Here is an 18,051-nt window from a genome sequence, read left to right as displayed (position 1 = left end):
TAGGTAATCCATCTCCCAGAAGGATAGTAGTTAGGTCTACAGAAAAATTATTCCATTGATCTAGCGCTGTCTCAATGGGGACTTAGACTACATTGCTTGGGGGGGGGGGGGTGGGGTTGGATTTTTCATGTCTTTTGAGCAAAGTAGCTGGGTTGATTCAATTTTCTAGTGTAGACTAGCCCTCAGTCTTATATCTGGACAGCTAGTCCTATGTAAATACAGATCAAATTATTACAGTGCTATATTTGAAGCGTCCTTTGCAGAAAGTGAATCTTCTAGTTTGAAGAAGGATACTTAATTAAAACAATGATCTGTTTGATCTGCAGTGCCATACTTGGAGTTATTCAAATACCACATATCTAGAGATTGCAGTAATTGTCAGTATAATTAATTCTCATGGCAATTACATAGGTATTATCAAATCACATTTGCTTTCTGCTATTTTGGAAGATGTCTTTGGTTTATATAGTCTGGCAGTGCTCAGCACAAACTAGATATTTTATAATATCAGAAATGATAGAAGTTTTTCATTCTTCTGAGGAAATGTTTAAGAACCATGGATTGTTCTTCATTATTTCTTTTTGCCATATATCTCAAATGTGCTCCATTTGGCTGATCAATTTTTTCTATTAAGTTACATTTAATCAAAACTGTTTTAAAACCTTTCACATAGAGTTGGGTCATACGAGGGCAGTGACAAGTCTCTTATGCTTCTAGAACGTAATTTAAAAAAAAATAAGAGCAAGCTGTGGAATATTTCACCCTTTTTAGACAAACTTTTTTAGGGTCTATTATAATTTCCTGTTGGAGCCCTTTGGGGAACATAGGAAAGGAGCAGATGGACACTCCTGTCTGAAAGATGGAGTAATGTGATGCTGGCTGGGATTTGTAGGACATGCCATTACTCAATGGGCAAAATTTTCCAAAGTGCCTTCAGTGGGGCTTAGGCTCTTAAGTCATGTAGGCACTTTTAAGGATTTTTCTCAACCGGATTCTATTATCTGAAGCTTGGGTCAGATTATTAGGTGATCTGAGTTTTCATTTTAGATCTCTTTATTATAATTCCCCTTCTTCCCCTACTACTGGTAGAAGGACTGTATGCCTACACCTTGAATACTGCATGCAGTTCTGGTCACTTCATCTTAAAAAAGATATATTAGAATTGGAAAAGGTAGAGAAAAAGGCATCAAAAATCATTAAGGATATAGAACAGCTTCCGTATGAGGAGAGATTAAAAGACTGAGACTGTTCAGTTTGGAAAAGAGACAACAAAAAGAGAATATGATTGAAGTCTATACAATTGTGAATGGTGTGTAGAAAGTGAATAAGGAAGTGTTATTTACTCCTTCACATAACACAAGAACCTGGGGCCACCCAATGAAATCAATAGGCAGGAGATTTAAAACAAACAAAAAGGAAGTATTTCTTCACACAATGCATAATCAACCTGTGGAACTTGTTGCCAGGGGATGTTGTGAAGACCAAAACTATAATGGGGTTCAAAAAATAATTAGATAAGTTCCTGGAGGATAGGTCCATGAATGGCTATTAGCCAAGATGGTCAGGGTTGCAACCCCCTGCTCTGGGTGTCTCTAGCCTCTGATTGCCAGAAGCTGGGACTGCACGACAGGGGATGGATTGCTCAATGATTGCCTGTTCTGTTCATTCCCTCTGAAGCGCCTGTCACTGGCCACTGTTGGAAGATGGGATATTGGACTAGATGGACTATTGATCTGACCCAGTATGTTGTTCTTATGTTCTTGTCTAAGTGCGTTTGACAGTTGAGTTCCTCGGCTGTCCACAGTTCTGTCTAGGATAGAGACACTGGTATCCATTCTTTTGATTTTTTTTTTATAGTGGTCCCTGCATCATCCAGTGACTCATCAGTGAGAAAGAAACCCCATTACAAGTGCTCACATATCCTGCTCAAGCTACTGAGTTGGGTTTAGCTCATAATCTGGTCCAATCAATTAATCTAGCAGTAAAAGTATGTAAATTACTAAATAATTTTAAAATATAATAAAAATGACTAAAGAACTTGCCTTCTTCCCAGTGTCCTGATATATAAGGTATATCTTCACTTTGAGCTGCAGGTGGAATTTCCAGCTCGAGGAAACATATGTGCTAGTTCTGATTGAGATAGCAAGCTAAAAATAGAGAACAGCCACAGCAGAGTGAACAGCAGGAGGGGCTATCCGCCCCAAGAACATACCTAGCACTTTGGATGGGTACGTGTGTGAGGGGGTTGCAAGCTCCTCCCACCACTTGTGCTGCTGTGGTTATACTCTGTTTTTAGTGGGCTAGCACTAGTGCAGGTATTTCTCTTCGAGCTGGAAATTGTAACCCTAGCTCAAAGTGTAGTCATACCCATAGTTTATGACAAAAGCATGAATGCATAATGCATATAAGAAGTTGGAAACTTAATTATTATGGATTTGTTTTATTACTTAGGTTTTTTTGGTGTTAAACTAACATTAATTTACTGTGAACAATACATTATGTTCATATGGGAATGTTTCTGGTAAGCCGCTTCTCAGAACCAATATTGACAATTCCAGTCTTATTCAGACTTTCAGCAGCTGACGTCAATAGCACTTACTTGCTGCTACCTGGATGAACCATCGAGTAGATCAATACATTAAATGTTATTTCTCCACTGATGCGGGCTATTAACTTCCTGAAATGCACACATGCACTTAAAACTTATCTCCAGTGTATTAGTGAGAAAAGGTGGGTGAGGTAATATCTTTTATTGCACCAATTTCTGTTGATGAAACAGAAGCAGTTGGACCAACAGAAGTTGGTCTAATAAAAATTATTAACTCACCCACCTTGTATCTCTAATATCCTGGAACCAACGTAGCTACAACAACAATGCGTATTTCCAGTGTATGTGTAATGAGTTTGGAAGGGGGGAATCATAAGGGATATATAGTATTCTTTCTTTATCAATTGTATTATAACATATAACTCATGGGGATTGAGAGACAGCCCGGCTCTGTTTTACATAACTACACACATGTGTACTTACTTATTGGAAAGCCCAAGGAAAACCTACTTTCTACAGGCCATAGTGGTAATGGTTCAGTAGATGGCACTCCAGTCTTTTTGGCATGGCGTTAGCGGATGTTATGTTTTGGAAATCCTCTCTTTTTAGCGGGTCTGATCTCCTCTGGTTATTGACGTTTTCTTCTGCAAGAATCCTTGGTTAGCTCCCAAGTACTAGTTGTACTTTCACATGTAAACTATTTAATCTTGTGTTCCAGATTTTCTGTGGGGAAGTTACTCTATGTCCTATCCCCTATTAGATCCCTCCACCAAAAAAAAAAAAAAATCCGGCCCTTGTAATATTGCTAGTAGAGGATGGTTGCTATGTTTCTACTCCAGAGAGTGGCTGCATTCCAGGATAATAAGGTTAATTCTCTATTGGAATTAGAGAATGAACCCTATTAATAAAACACATCTTTTGGCATAAAAGCGTCTGTATAATTGGAGTTTATATAGCTATTTTAAAATAAGTACTAAAGCTAGCACCACTGTAAAGTTGAGAAAAATACTGGATCTCTTTTCTTCATCTAAGAGAGAAGCATCAGACACTGGCCTGTTTACAGTCTAATGAAAATAGAACAGTACTAAGAGATGGAAGAAGCAGAAGTCGTCATGGCTCTTCCTCCCTTCCTCTGTGTGTGTTTTTCAAAATCCCACTGGGGACATGATTTACTACCTGCTGAGAGACTGTAGAGGTCTCTTTCCCAGTCGTTAGCATGCACATGACGCACTCTAACTCAGACACATCATTTTTGCTGTTACTAGGGTGAAACCAATATGAATTTTCATATTAAATGTTCATTTAGGGATCTTAACCAGATAATGTTTTTAAAGCACCGTAAGAATTTTTTTATAGCCCACACATACCAATCTAAAGTAAGTCTGCATTCATCCACTTCTTTTGTGTAGTTTTATTAGTGCTATCAAATATGATTCTTCTGCCCTTCTTTAGCTGTCATATTGTAATGGCCTTAAAATAGTGTAAGCTGATTTAGCTTTGAAACCAGGGGATGAGCAAAAAAGAATTGTATTCTAATAGATCTTGTTACATTATCTTTTTTTAATTTCATTCTACTTGCTCTGTCCATTAAAGAATAGGCACATATTTCATTGAAGGAAAACAAGCTTGCTGCCCCATTTACTGTTCTATGCCAAAAGTGTCATTGATAAGAGAGTGAGGCTAAAGTACAGGAGAGTCAGGAAGGAGGAGCCCTGGCTTGACTCAAACATGCTGCAAAATATAAAGGAGATATTGACTATTAGATGATTCTCTTGAAGACAAAAATACAAACTCCCCAAATGCAGTGAATACACAAGATTCACAGCGGACGTGCGAAAACTGGGGCACTGAATACACGCTACCTGAGAAATTCAGAGACAGGGCACTGCTGCAGTGCAGTCTTAATCTTTCAGGTTACTTTTATGTGACAACAAAGACCTCAATGTTTAACAAAACTGGCCCCAAGACAGCGGGCACTCTGGAACCAGCTAGCCTTTTAGGGTCATACCGTGTAACATTTTACCCGGGTTTTTCCTCTCAAAACCTAATTTCATAATCATTCAAACTTTCCGGTGGCTGAGGAGAAGGCTGTGTCTTCTGCAGGGCCCTTTAGATTTTGTTAGCAACATAACTCAGGCCCTTTCCTCAGCTGAAACAATCATTGACCTAGAAGTGCAAACAATAAAAGTCTCATTTCAGAGCACTCAGAATTATGAAGTCCAGTTCTGTAAAATTACTGTCAGTGGAAGACTTATTAATGAACATCATTATGCCTCCTACTTTGTAGCCTTTACTCAATTAAGCAGTGCCTTGGCTCATTCCTGGACATACTCAGACTCTGTCATGTTCATGGGGGTGGAAGGGCTTACTGCAGCTCTTCGTCAGCAAGGACAGCTTTTGATGAGTGGTTAACTGCAGGTTTAAATCTTTTTCTTAAAAATATTAACCCTATGTTAATTTTTCCAGTATAGACGTAAGAATGCAATACAGTTGTGTCAATGCCATCCATATTAAGTGTGCCTTTGTCTATAATTATGATGTAATAAATATCAGGTTCCTTTTAGTCCCTGAAATAAATACATATTTTCTGGAGTCTTTCAAGATCTCCGTAGGTGAACATTGTTAATTGTGGTTGCAAAATTCCTATGTTAAGAAGAAGAAAATAACTTTCCACCTTTGAAACTACCCTGTGCAGGTGAAGAAGAAAGGGGTGAGGAATGAGAGCCTCTTTAGTTGTGAGGCACCACAAAAGTAATTCAATAGGTATAGGTGGAGAATTTCAATTTACTGTATTTATAGAAATATTAATATTTATTCTTTTGTATCATTCTTTATAACTACCTGGCTCTTTACAAACTTTGACAGATTGATCTATAGATGTTAAGGAGTTATTATAAGCACCTGCCATATGTGATTCTAAACTACAAGACTGCAAAGACTGTGAGACAGCTCAGATGAGTTGTATATACAGCATGCAAAAAGTATGAATACTGGGGTGAAAACCAATAGTTGTATGGGCTGTAACCATAGATATTCCAATGACGACAAATGTCATTAAGGAACTGATGTTTTCCATGAAGAATACCCCTAGTCTCAGATTTCATATAATAAATCTAATGTGCGTACCAGACAAATTAATGGCACTTACAGGAAACAAATTCAAAGTCAGAAATAGATTATTATTACCTTTTCTTTTTTTATGTCTGTAATGTCATCACTTTTCTAGGTGCTTCACAAACGTATCTGAAGACAATGCCTCTGCTTCAACGAGCTTATGTTCTAATAGCCTTCTTCTGTACACACTTACTCTCAGATATTGTGCTTAATATTATAAGCAGTCACATTAAACTGAATAGGATTTGTCATGTCAGGAAGCACTATAATTGGTATTGTTTGCAGGGTGGATGGGGAACAAGAAAGGTATGCAAAGTAATCTAAGAGTGATGATGTTTAGCATGCTTTTTGTTAATTCCATACCTTTTGTACTTGGTGTGAATATCATTTTCAATAAATTAAAGGGAAAGACCTAGTTAAGATAACATTTATGGCCTTCTAGTAAGAGATCATCAGCATACATAGTCTAATTCTCTCCCTTACTCAGAATTATGATGATAAATTCTGACCAACCTGCCCTATAAGTCAGAGAAAGTTGTGCAGGGCTTTTGTACTGCATAGCACTTGTTATGGCTCATGAGCAACTCCTATCCCCCTTGTGTTACATGAGCTAAGGGTAATCATTTGAATTTTGTGTATAATATTAGTTATCCAGGCAGCATATGGGAAACTAAAAGAGACTAGATTGCAATTTTTCTGAATCTCACCCTTTTTTTTGTGTGTGTATTTTGGATAAGTGTGTTACTTTTACCCCCTTTACCACATTTCCCCACTCCAGTGGTTTGCCACCATCTCTTATGTCTTCTCTGAGGCCATGTCTACACTACTGGTAGACTGGCGCTTCTGCAGTCCGCTAATTGATGACAGAGTGCTCTCCAGTCAACTCCAGTATTCCGCCAGAATGAGAAGAGTAAGGTAAGTCGATGGGAGAGCGTCTCCCCTCGACGCAGTGCACTATAGAGCTAAGCTACATCAACTCCAGTTAACGTTATTCACATAGTATAACTTAGGTTGACTTACCACAGTAGTGTAGACAAGGCCTTAGTTTAGATTGTTAGTAGGGATGCTGTCTTATATTTTTCTGTGAAGCACCAGGCTTGCTTTCAGGGATTTATAAATGAGAATAAATATCAGTGGGCCTATGTAGATGAAGTCTGAAGTAACAACTGAATGCAGCAGTTAATCACAGAATAAAATGTATCGTTTAGAATATGTCAGAGTTGTTTGTTGTTTTGTTGATGAGTGCTGATGTTTGAGAGAGAATGTAATGTGAAACCTGCCTCTTATGACAAAATTATTATTATTGGCTTGTGAGCATAGTTTTATCACCTGGGGATAATTCTTTTATACCTGGTTTTTCCACACACACACACAGACTAGAATTTTTTTTCTAGGGACTTAATATAAACAGCAAGACGATGCATTGACTGACATGGAGGAACAGTCACTACACATTATTATATTTATCTTTTCCATTATTTTTATTTGATCAAGTTCATGCTTTCATGATGCGGACATGTTTAGTATTATACCACATCTACCAGTGACAAACTTGATTTCTCTGTGATCTATAGAGGCAGCTTCTCCCCAACACTTCTCAGTGCTCAATTATTTTTTATTTCCATTCAAAACGTAAAAGAAAGTGTAGTTTCTCCAACACCTGGTGAAGAATGACTAGGTAATTAAACACCAGCGGAGCTGATTGTTACATAAAGCCACAATGTGGCAAACAGTTCTGAGTCCCAGTAATGTGTGTCTTTATTTCACTGAAAGGGGTGCATAATGAATCCTGATTTAAATGTGTTCTGTTTTTAAGAAATATCTCATCTGTTATCATTGAAATTAGCTTTGTCTTCAGAGCCTCTAAGCAGACCTGCTCTTTGAGTTATTCTATGCAAGCCTGTGCAGCAAAAAAAGAATGAAAGACTATAAATCAGTAGCTCCTAATTTCAGAAGCCCACTCATTATGCTAGAAATTTTAAGCAGTTAAACTCTGAAAGAAGTTTGTGCTACCATATAACATAAAAATCATTAATAGCAAAAATTTTCATGGCAATGTAATTCCTCAAGAGAGGAAACACTTTTGGTATAAAGCATTCCCATCAAATCTTCCTCAAGTCCTCAGTTCAATAGATTCCTTTGTTTGAAGGAGGTTTAAGAAAATGTTAGCTTTCAAATAGTGTTATTTAATATGAGAAGTCACATCTAGTCATAAATAGCTCTGTGATGGGGTGCGACTCACCACTGCTTTGCCCCCTGCTGGATGCCCCAGGGATAAGCTCTTCTAGCCAGTGAACCCTCTTCTGGTGGCGTCTCCCAGGACTATGGCATCCTCTCCATGACAGAGCCCTCCAGCTGTGCCGCACTATGTGCTCCCCACCCTTCCAGAGGAATGTCGCAATCCCTTAGTCCAGCCACTTCCTCAGTGGCAAGTGGGGGCAGGGGAGGACTCGGGCCTGCCCACCACTCCAGGTCCCAGCCCAGGGACTCCATACATGGCAGCCATGTGCTGCGTCCCCTCCAACCCCTCCGTCTACTTCCCTGGGTTACTTCCTCACAGCCCTAATACCTTCTTCGCCCTTGACTCAGGGCCTCAGCATGCCAGCCGTCAGCCAGGAGCTCGTTCTCACTCCCTGAATCCTGCCCAGCACTGCTCTGTCCAAGTTCTTCCTGAAAGGCAGCCAGGCCTTCCTTCTTGAGCTCCAGGGAGCAACTGAAACTGCTCTGCTTTGCAGCCCTTCTTATATGGGCCAGCCCGGCCCTGATTGGCTGCTCCCTGCAGACCCTTTCTAATTGGCTACTTCCTGTGCAGCCTCCCTAGGGCTCTATTAACTCCTTATGGAGCCATGTGGAGCGGGAGCCCCATCACAATGTCCCTTGAAGAGATGGCACATATACTCTTAGATTGTCCTGGTATAATGGAATAGACATGAAATCCCAAATTAGAATTGATCAATCATACCCTTCAGAGTTATTGAAGGAAGAATGAATCAAAATAGACAGCAAACCATAGGATAATGATTTTACTAAATCGGGTGTATAATGTTTTGGATTATTCCATGACCTCAGAGAACCAATATTAGATGACAGAAGATTTGTGTATAGTAGGTTAGGGATTACCATGTCATTTTCAAGCCATCAGAAGGATGTCCCTCATCCCTGTGAAATTAATGCTGCCATTGGTCTATTGTTGCTTTCTGAGAGTTTGCATAAAATGTAACGGTAGACGGCAATGTTGCATTGTGGTAGGTCTTTAAAGACTAAGTGGAAAATGGTTGTGTTATTGATCAATGCTGTTTAAACTCAGGATTAAAGAGTGGGTTATTTTTACTAGACTGTGACAGTCCGATCTTGTGCTCTTGTTTCCCCTTCCAATTGTCCTTTGTAAGATTCAGTGGAATATTTAACCTGATGACTTTTACTACAGAAGCCTTTAAAATATGAAACGTGGTTTACCGTATCCTATTAGAGAAAAATGAGTTTAGGTTCAGTACGTCTCCTATCCAAAAGACTCAGGACTTTAACAAAATGTAGTAAATGCCTCTAGCTGCTACTTCAGTTAGCAAAACTGTAACCTATAAGTAAAACTATTGCAAGGTAGTCCAGATTCCTTCAGCACAGTCCAAGTCCCTGTACCAGTATGTTTGTAATATGAATTTCAGAAGGCTTATTTATCACATTCCAAGTTTTATCTGGTGTTCTCCCATGGGAAATAATAAAGCATTCTGAAAGGAGTTTCATAGGTACATTCATTAAGCCATGCTGACATTTGTTTATATTGTTGCAATTTGTAGCAGTTGTTTTTGCCCTGCATTCCTGTTCTGGGATCAGACTTAGTGGAATATTTAAAGCCAGAAGGGGCCATTAGATCATGCAAGCATAGGACTGGAAGTGATCTTGAGTGGTCTAGTCCAGTCCCCTGAACTTATGGCAGAACTGAGTATTTTGTGGACCATCCATGACAGGTGTTTGTCTAACCTGCTCTTAAAAATCTCCAGTGATGGAGATTCCACACCCTCCATAGGCAATTTATTCCAGTGCGTAACTACCCTTCCTGCAAGTTAAGCCCATTGCTTCTTGTCCTATCTTCAGAGGTAAAGGAGTACAATTTTTCTCCCTCCTCCTTGTAAGTTTTAAGTACTTGAAAACTCTTATGTCCCCTCTCTGTCTTCTCTTCTCCAGACTAAACAAACCCATTTTTTTCAGTCTTCCCTCATAGGTCATGTTTTCTAGACCTTTAATAATTTTTGTTGCTCTTCTTTGGACTTTCTCCAATTTGTCCACATCTTTCCTGAAATGTGGCATCCAGAACAGGACACAATACACCAGTTGAGGCCTAATCAGCTTGGAGTATTGCTTATTGCTAATACATCCCAGAATAACGGTTGGTTTGTTTTTTGCAACATTGTTACCCTGTTGACTCATATTTAGCTGTGATCCACTGTGACCCCCAGATCCCTTTCTGCGGTACTCCTTTCTTGGTAGTCATTTCCCATTTTGTATATGTGTAACTGATTTTTCCTTCCGAAGTGGACTGCTTTGCATTTGTCTGTATTAAATTTCATCCTATTTACTTCAGCCCATTTCTCCAGTTTGTCCAGCTCATTTGGAATTTAGTTTCTGTCCTTCAAAGCATTTGCAACTGCTCCCATCTTGGTATCGTCCGCAAGCTTTATAAGTGTACTTTCTGTGCCATTATGTAAATCACTGATGAAGATAATGAACAGAACCAGACCCGGAACTGATTCCTGCAGGATCCCACTTAATATGCCCTTCCGGCTTGACTGTGAATCACTGATAACGACTCTCTGGGAATGGTTTTCCAACCAGTTATGCACTCACCTTGTAGTAGGTACATCTAGGTTGTATTTGTCTACTTTTTTATGAGGTCATGTGACACAGTATCAAAAGCCTTACTAAAGTCAAGATATACCACATCTACTTTGCCTTCCTCCTCCTCCCCTTCCCATCCACAAGGCTTATTATCTTGTCCACAAAAAAAAAAGTTATCAGGTTGGTTTGTGTCTGGTTGGTTTGACATGATTTGTTCTTGACAAATCCATGCTGACTGTTACTTTTCACGTTATTATGTAAGTGTTCGCAAATTGATTGCTCAATTATTTGCTTGATTATCTTTCCAAGTACTGAAGTTAAGATGACTGATCTGTAATTCCTCAGATTGTCCTTATTTCCATTTTTATAGATTGGCACTAGTCCTGTTGTCTGGTTTCTTTCCCGTCTTCCGTGACATTTGAAGATAATCACTAATGGCTCAGATATCTCCTTAGTCAGTTCCTTGAGTATTTTAGGAGGTATTTTATCAGACTCTGGTGACTTTAAGGCATCTAACATGTCTAAGTAATTTTTAACTTGTTCTTTCCCTATTATATCCTCTGATCCTACCACATTTTCACTGGTATTCACTACGTTGGATGTCTAACATAGTGAGTGCCAGTGAAAATGAGGTACGATCAGACATTTAGTCTGATGTCCTGCATATTGCAAGCCATTAAATTCACCCAAATTCCCTGTGTTGAGCCCGACGAGTTCAGTTAAACCAAAGTGTTTTAGTCCTCAGGACAATAAATTGTGATGTCCCACAGGCAGAGCAGAGGAGAGACTGAGGTATCACCAATGCTCGAGGCCCCTGCAATGGCAGGCAATAGTTTAGGTGAGATGTGCCTAAATGATCCTAGCAGGCAATCTGCATCCCATGCTTCAGAAGAAATGAGGGAAAAGTACCCAAGTTCCCATATTGAGATTCATTTGGCAAATGGTCCCACATTTTCTGTGCTGGTCTTGTATTCTTGGGGACAGTTCTTTATACCTGTGTCCAGTGCTGAAAGTCCTCCCATCCAGTGAAGTTAGAAGCTTATCTCAGTTAACCAGTCTGATCCCAGAACAGGGCAAAGACAACTGCCATGAAGTTGCAACAATATAAATAAATGTGACCACTGCTTAAGGAATGTAACTTTAGCTTAACAATGTAATTGCTGTATAATGACCATAGATGTGCATAGGGTGATCCAAAATTTCCCCATATCTCTGCAGCATCACCTAGTCAGCCACAGTAAACAGCAACCCAGACTGCATTCAAAGCAGGCAGTTATGGGCCAGCACTGTGTGTGTATGCCTTAACTAATTTAGTCCATGAGGCCATTGCAAAACTAAATAAAACCTAAAAATGTGTTCATGCTTTTTGCAAGTATTATACCAAAATCTTTAATATAATAGTAAAATTTATTATTACAGCCTTCTTTATGATTCTCAATAGGTTTTTTCATCTTATTTTTACTCTCCATAGTGTTCTTATAGATCTGAATTTCCAATCAAATCCTGTCCTCAATCCAGTCCAGACTAATGAAATTTGAGCAAAGGAGTAGACTTACAAGTGGATTTTTGTTTTTCATTATCTGTACACTGCAGAAAAGTTTGTCTGGAAGGAATTGTAGGATATTACTGATAGGTTTGGTTATTATTACATCGTATATTCTCTTTGCTATTCCTTTTTACTGGCACAAAAACAGACTAGGAAGTTAAGTACTGCTAAAGAAATAAGGAATAAGGAGGCTGGATTGGAGCAGCTATTTTTGAAGTAGATTTCCGTATATGTAAACTACTAGGCCATGTTGCACGAATAAGATATTAATTTTTACTTTCAGATTATTGCTATTTGAATATTTATTTTTCATCTGTAAAGTTCCTTTCATGCTGAAGGATCTCTCAGTAGGGAGGAATTAATGATGAGGAATTCCACTGATGATGTGGAAGTAAGTATACATGCCCCTATGCATACTTAATGCCCTTATGTTCCTCATCCTCTAAATAAAACCCTCCATTAAATGAAGTCTCAATTCAGACAGCTACAATGGAGGGCATGGTAGGCAGAGAACCAAAGGAGGAGCCATGGAGAGAATTTAAATGAGAGCTATGAGGGAAGAGTCTCATTAGTGTTTGAGATTGTAAACTGGAGGCAGGCAGGGAAGAGACAGGAAGATGGGGAGATCTATCCCTATAGAGTTTCAAAGCTTAGCTGGAATTTCTGCACAGATTCCACATGGACTTCTTTTTCTGAACACTCTCGAAAAATTAAGAGATTGAACAATCCTATGGAAACCCTTATGTGAAAATCTTCATTAATTTGGAGTTAACATTGAAGGAATCTCACTTCAGAGGGTAAAAAAACAAACCAACCCATAAACCTTTTAAAATATATTTTTTGCACAGAAATATAAATTTTAAAGCTAAGGTTCTATTTTAATGATATGCAAACAACAAACTTTCAGAAGTAGAGACTTGCATCCAAGGCTCACCCAAGGAAACTTATGCATATACTGGTGATACTGGTCTCCTGCCTTATTTCCTTGTCTAGTCTCAGTTCCTGCATACAGAGTGCTTTCAGGAGTGGTCTCTTGGTAATGTGTAGATGATTCCTAAAAGGTTTATTGTAATCTGTTCTGTGTGTAATTTAAATATTGATGTGGACTGACTTGATTTGTAGGGCTTAAGTAATTGCGGTTCATCATCTGCCTAAGTCAGGAGGCTGGGTTTTGTATGCATTATAATGAGACTAACGGATGCATCTCAAGAAGGATAAGGAGAGTCAGTATAGAATTTTATGGAGAGTATTTTTGATGCATAAGTGTTGGTTTGAGTGTGCACTAGAGGTGCTTGAGGCAGAATGGTGGGTGGTGAAGTCTGGGGAAGCTGATGGAGCATTGTCAGTGGTAAACAAGAGGTGAAGTTACACAATCAATTAACTGAAGTGGAGCAGGGCAGAGCTGTGAATGTCCATAAGGGTAAAGATACAAAACTTGGATGCAGAGCTAGAGGGGGAACCAGCAGAAAGATTCAAAGAGCAGATTGACGTGGTCAGAGCAACAAGCCAAGAAGATAATTATAGCAGCAGAATTTTGATGGACTTGGGGAAAGTAAGTTGTCAGGAATCAATACATGACAGTTTTAATGGAATGGCCAGAAGGAGGACTGAATCCTGGAGAGGTCGTGTAAGAAGAAGCCATGAGATTTCTGCTTGGATGTATGTCTCTAAAGCTAGGGCTGGCTCAATGATGGCACCGAGATTATAGGTGTGAGTGACTGAGAAGAAGATATTGTTATCCATGGTGATGAAGCAAGGGAAAGAGGAGTGACCAAGAGGTCATGTTTGGCCATGTTGACTTTAACGGCATGTCTACACTTACCTCCGGAGCGATCGATCCAGCAGGGGTCGATTTATCATGTCTAGTGAAGACCTGATAAATTGACCACCGAGTGCTCTCCCATTGACTCCGGTACTCCACCACAGTGAGAATCACAGGCAGAGTCGACGGGGGAGCTTCAGCAGTCGACCTACCTCAGTGAAGACACCATGATAAGTAAATCTAAGTACATCGATTTCAGCTACATTATTTATGTAGTTGAAGTTGCGTAACTTAGATCAACCCCCCTGCCCCTCTATTCATGAATCAATTTCAGGAAGATGGATAGAGATGTGGGTTTGCATGGAGGAAAGCAGGTCTGGAATGGAGAGAGAGATTTATGAGTCATCAGCAAAAAGACAACCGGTAAAGTTATGCAAGTGAATAAGATTATCTAGTGATGTGTGATATATAGGGAGAAAAGAAGGGACAGAGCCCTGTGTGACCTGCACCAGAAGTTGGAAAGAAGAAAAGGATGACCACTAACTGTATCTCTGATGATACAGTTCAGCAGGAGGAGGAGAAACCAAAAAGGCTACGGGAGGATAGAAGAGGAGGAGCATGGTTGACAGTGTCAAAGAAGAGAAAGATGGAGTACAGGCTCTGTGAGTTGACCATGAAGAGGTCATTAGTGACTTTGACAAGAACAATTTCGGTGGAGTGTGGAAGACAGAATTCAGACTGGGGGACTAGGGGGTGGTGGGAGGTGGGAATGGGATAGAACTGGAGGAAAGGAATTCCAGACAGCAGTTGGTGATATACAAGTTTTATATTTTAGCTTTGTGTTCTATATTGAAATGTTATGGGCCAGTTAGTTTAAAAAATATTGAGAATTTTTCTGACTTTGTACTAGTTGTCATGTGATCTTATACTCATATTGATGTTTTTATTGTAGTTACTTATGTAGAGTCTGCTTGACTGACTAGGTGATGATAAAAGAAATATTTATATTATAAAAGAGTCTTTTAATTTACTCTGTGTGTGTGTGTTTCTGTTTCATGCTGAAGTTAATTGCTTAATGGAACTGTTTTGATGTACTACGAATATCTAATAACAATGGAAGGGCTGTGAAATGAGTACAGTACCATTCCCCTCTGCCTCACTACTGCAATAATGTACATGTAGTCTTTGTGTGCAAGTGAGGAATTAGAAAGTAAACTGGGTGGAAAATCAATGAAAGATTATCTGGCTTTAATAGTCTTTCAGACTTTTAAAATAACATATCTACTGTACTGAACTATCTCTAATGAAAATGCCCTCTAAAGTGAGGGGTAGAGTTTAAAATCAGGGTAAGCTGCTCAGTAAGGCTTATTTAAAGTTTGGGATCTGATGCACAAATACATACTTTGTCTTCGCTCATATGAGTAGTCCTATTGGGGTCAAGCCTTGGTGTTGGGAATGTTGTGCTTTTGACACATCCTCCCTAATGTCAAATGTGCAGGAGAATTTCAGTATGATGCTCTATACCCTGGGTTTGTTCTGAGAAATAGCCATGTGTGTTCTCAAAGGAAAAACTGTTGTTTTCACATGTTCATTGCTATGAAGAAAATTTGGGGAGAGAATGTGGAGGAGGATTAGAATTAAAATTAAGCTGCAAAACAAAATCAAGCCTGATTCCGCAATCAGATCCATGCAGTAGACCATTGTGTCCATATGGAGTCCCACTGGGTTTTCCCACATGTAGATCCACTTGCATAATTGAGGCCTTAGTGTGTGTCACTTCCTATGTAAATATCTGGAGAAAAGACAGTAGGACACTTTCCTACTTTCTGCTCTTGTCCTTCCCCTAGGAACTCTTTTCTATAGGGAAAAGATGCGTGTTCTGTTATACAGTGCCTGGAGTACTGTGCTGTTTCTTGTGGGCAGTGGGGAGTGATTGGACTTTTTCAGTAAAATTAACATTTATTTTTAATTAGAGATGTTTAAAATATTCATTTAAAAGCAGAAAACCATAATACATGGCATTAAAAATATGCTGTTGTGTATTTACAGTGGTAGTAACGTAAATATTTCATGAAAAATTATTTCTGAGAAGGATCTTTTAAAAGTTTATATGGAACTAAATGTTTTTTAGGAGAGAATATTGGAGCAGACTGTGCTCATAAACACAAGACTCCCCCCACCCCTTTATAAATAAAAGAACAAAAGCACTATAGAACAAAGTTTGATGAGATTAATTTACATTTGCATGAAAAACCTCTCAGAGAAAAATTGCAATTGCCTTGACGTGACAGGCTGAAAATATTTTCAGCCTAATTGGAGACTGTCTTTTCATAATATGTTCTCTTTGGTTGAGTTTTGATTCTGTGTAGTTGAATCTGTTTCTGCTTCTTAATTTTCATATTTTTTTAACTTAACATATTTTGAAGAATTTAAAATATTCTGCAGTTCTCATTACCAGTAGTGAAATTATCTTCTTGTGTTCCATTGAATGTTTTTTTTTGCTCTGGCTGACTCTCTCTCACACACACCCACCAGAGCAGTCTATTATATCCTATGAATCCTTCAGATAGTAATGAAGGCTTCAAAGTGTGTTTTTATGTAAGTTCAAGTATAATAATTTCCTTTTCGTGAATATTTTAAACATATCATATTTCTTGTCTTCACATATTTAAGTTAGTTCTGCAAAAATCACCTCTGCAGTCTAAATTCATTTTCTTCCCATCTCTCTTTTGCAAAATTTACATTTTGTCTTGCAACATGAATTAAATGTTGACTATTAGTCACTCACGATACGGGTCAGAGGGATGAAAATGGAGCGATTGCTACGTTGCCTGTTGTACAAAACATTAAGTTACAAATGCAACTCTAATTTTCTCTTGCATAAGGCACTGAGGCGTGAACTGAAGGATAAAGAGCAAACCATTCTGAATGCCGTAGACCAGGCACGAGTTTTCCTTGCCGACCAACCAATTGAGGGCCCTGAAGAACCAAGAAAAAACCTGCATTCGAAAACGGGTCAGTTACTGTTTTCTTCATATTTGGAACATGTCAAATGAATGTTGCAACATCAATATTTAGGTCCCAGTATACATTTTATAGCTCATTATTTAGGTAGCCTAGAATTTCTAAAGCAATTGGGCATTTCACTTCCTTTAAATTGATCAAGTATAACCATAATTGCTTTGTAAATATCCAGTGTTCAGTGATGGAAGGGGGAAGTGTACAAATAAATCACAGAAGGCTATATTTTATATTAAAAACATTTTGAGGAGGCATATCTGGAATTTTTCACCTTTCATTGTAAACTCAAAATATGGATAACATCAGTGCAATTTTGTAAATTCTTGCTTCAATAACAAAGCTATGCACCTGAAATATATGATTGTGAAGAGAATAAGCCATTAAAATCTGCATATATTACTCTTTTTTGTAAAATATTAACCAAATTAGATTCTGGAATTGCCTGATGAATAATGCAAGATCGGTAGTCTTTTAACTCTTAGCGACTGCAAGAGTTGACTCATATTTAGCTTTTTTCAGGAACCTGAGAAAAAGTAGTAAGTCTATTCATAATTGCTCAAAAGAAAAAAATATAATAATTGTATAAGTACATACGGTCAGTATCATCTAGCTATAGAGTAAATTCGTAATTGTATCTCTTCTGTTATGAAATCTTACTGCTGAAAATTGCATGGTAATTGTACTAGAAATAAACTAGTAATTTAAATTATTATGGAGTAATCTGCAGAAATCTGAATTACCGTGCAGATGCATATCATTTAGTACTCTATATAATTTGCAAAGTCATTATATGATTATTTCTATCCTGTGTTAATATTCATTCTCCTGATTTCATACATCCTGTAGAGCCTTCCTAGACTACTTTTCAAGTTAATGTTAATTAAAAACAACTAATGTTATAGCAATCTGACATTACTTTTGTGTAATTTTCTACCACAGCAAATTTATTTTCCTCATTTCTGATTCCCTTCTTTGGCTTTGCATTGCATAGTTTAACCTGCTGGTTAAAACAAATGAACACTTTTATTTTGTTGACTAATACTTACTTCTTGGTTGTTATATTAGATCTTATCTCCTGCTATTTTGAAAAATCAAGAGTATGTTATGCAAAATTCAATTGTTTTGCATCTTATTTCATATGTTGCATATATAATAAATGTGCTGTTTGGCCAACATTGCATGAAGTATCATAAAGATGAAAATAATATATTCTGATTTTAGCTTTGC

General features: G+C 38.3%; 1 protein-coding gene and 1 long non-coding RNA gene across 4 annotated transcripts in view; one reads left to right on the top strand and one right to left on the bottom strand.

Moving 5' to 3' along the window:
• The window catches only part of UTRN (utrophin), a 565,218-nt gene that overhangs the window by 383,344 nt on the left and 163,823 nt on the right, over window positions 1-18,051 (top strand). For all 3 annotated transcript variants that reach the window (XM_050949465.1, XM_050949463.1, XM_050949464.1), the window contains one exon: window positions 16,689-16,818. In XM_050949465.1, the coding sequence (XP_050805422.1) occupies window positions 16,689-16,818 (130 nt within the window). The remainder of the gene's footprint in view (window positions 1-16,688; window positions 16,819-18,051) is intronic.
• The window catches only part of LOC127049346 (uncharacterized), a 202,779-nt gene that overhangs the window by 92,339 nt on the left and 92,389 nt on the right, over window positions 1-18,051 (bottom strand). The gene's annotated exons all lie outside the window — the stretch shown is intronic.

The sequence above is a fragment of the Gopherus flavomarginatus genome, chromosome 4, assembly GCF_025201925.1.
Source record: "Gopherus flavomarginatus isolate rGopFla2 chromosome 4, rGopFla2.mat.asm, whole genome shotgun sequence".
Taxonomy (NCBI): Eukaryota; Metazoa; Chordata; order Testudines; family Testudinidae; genus Gopherus; species Gopherus flavomarginatus.
The sequence above is the reverse complement of the archived record's forward strand: the minus strand, read 5'-3'. Positions and strand labels throughout refer to the sequence as shown.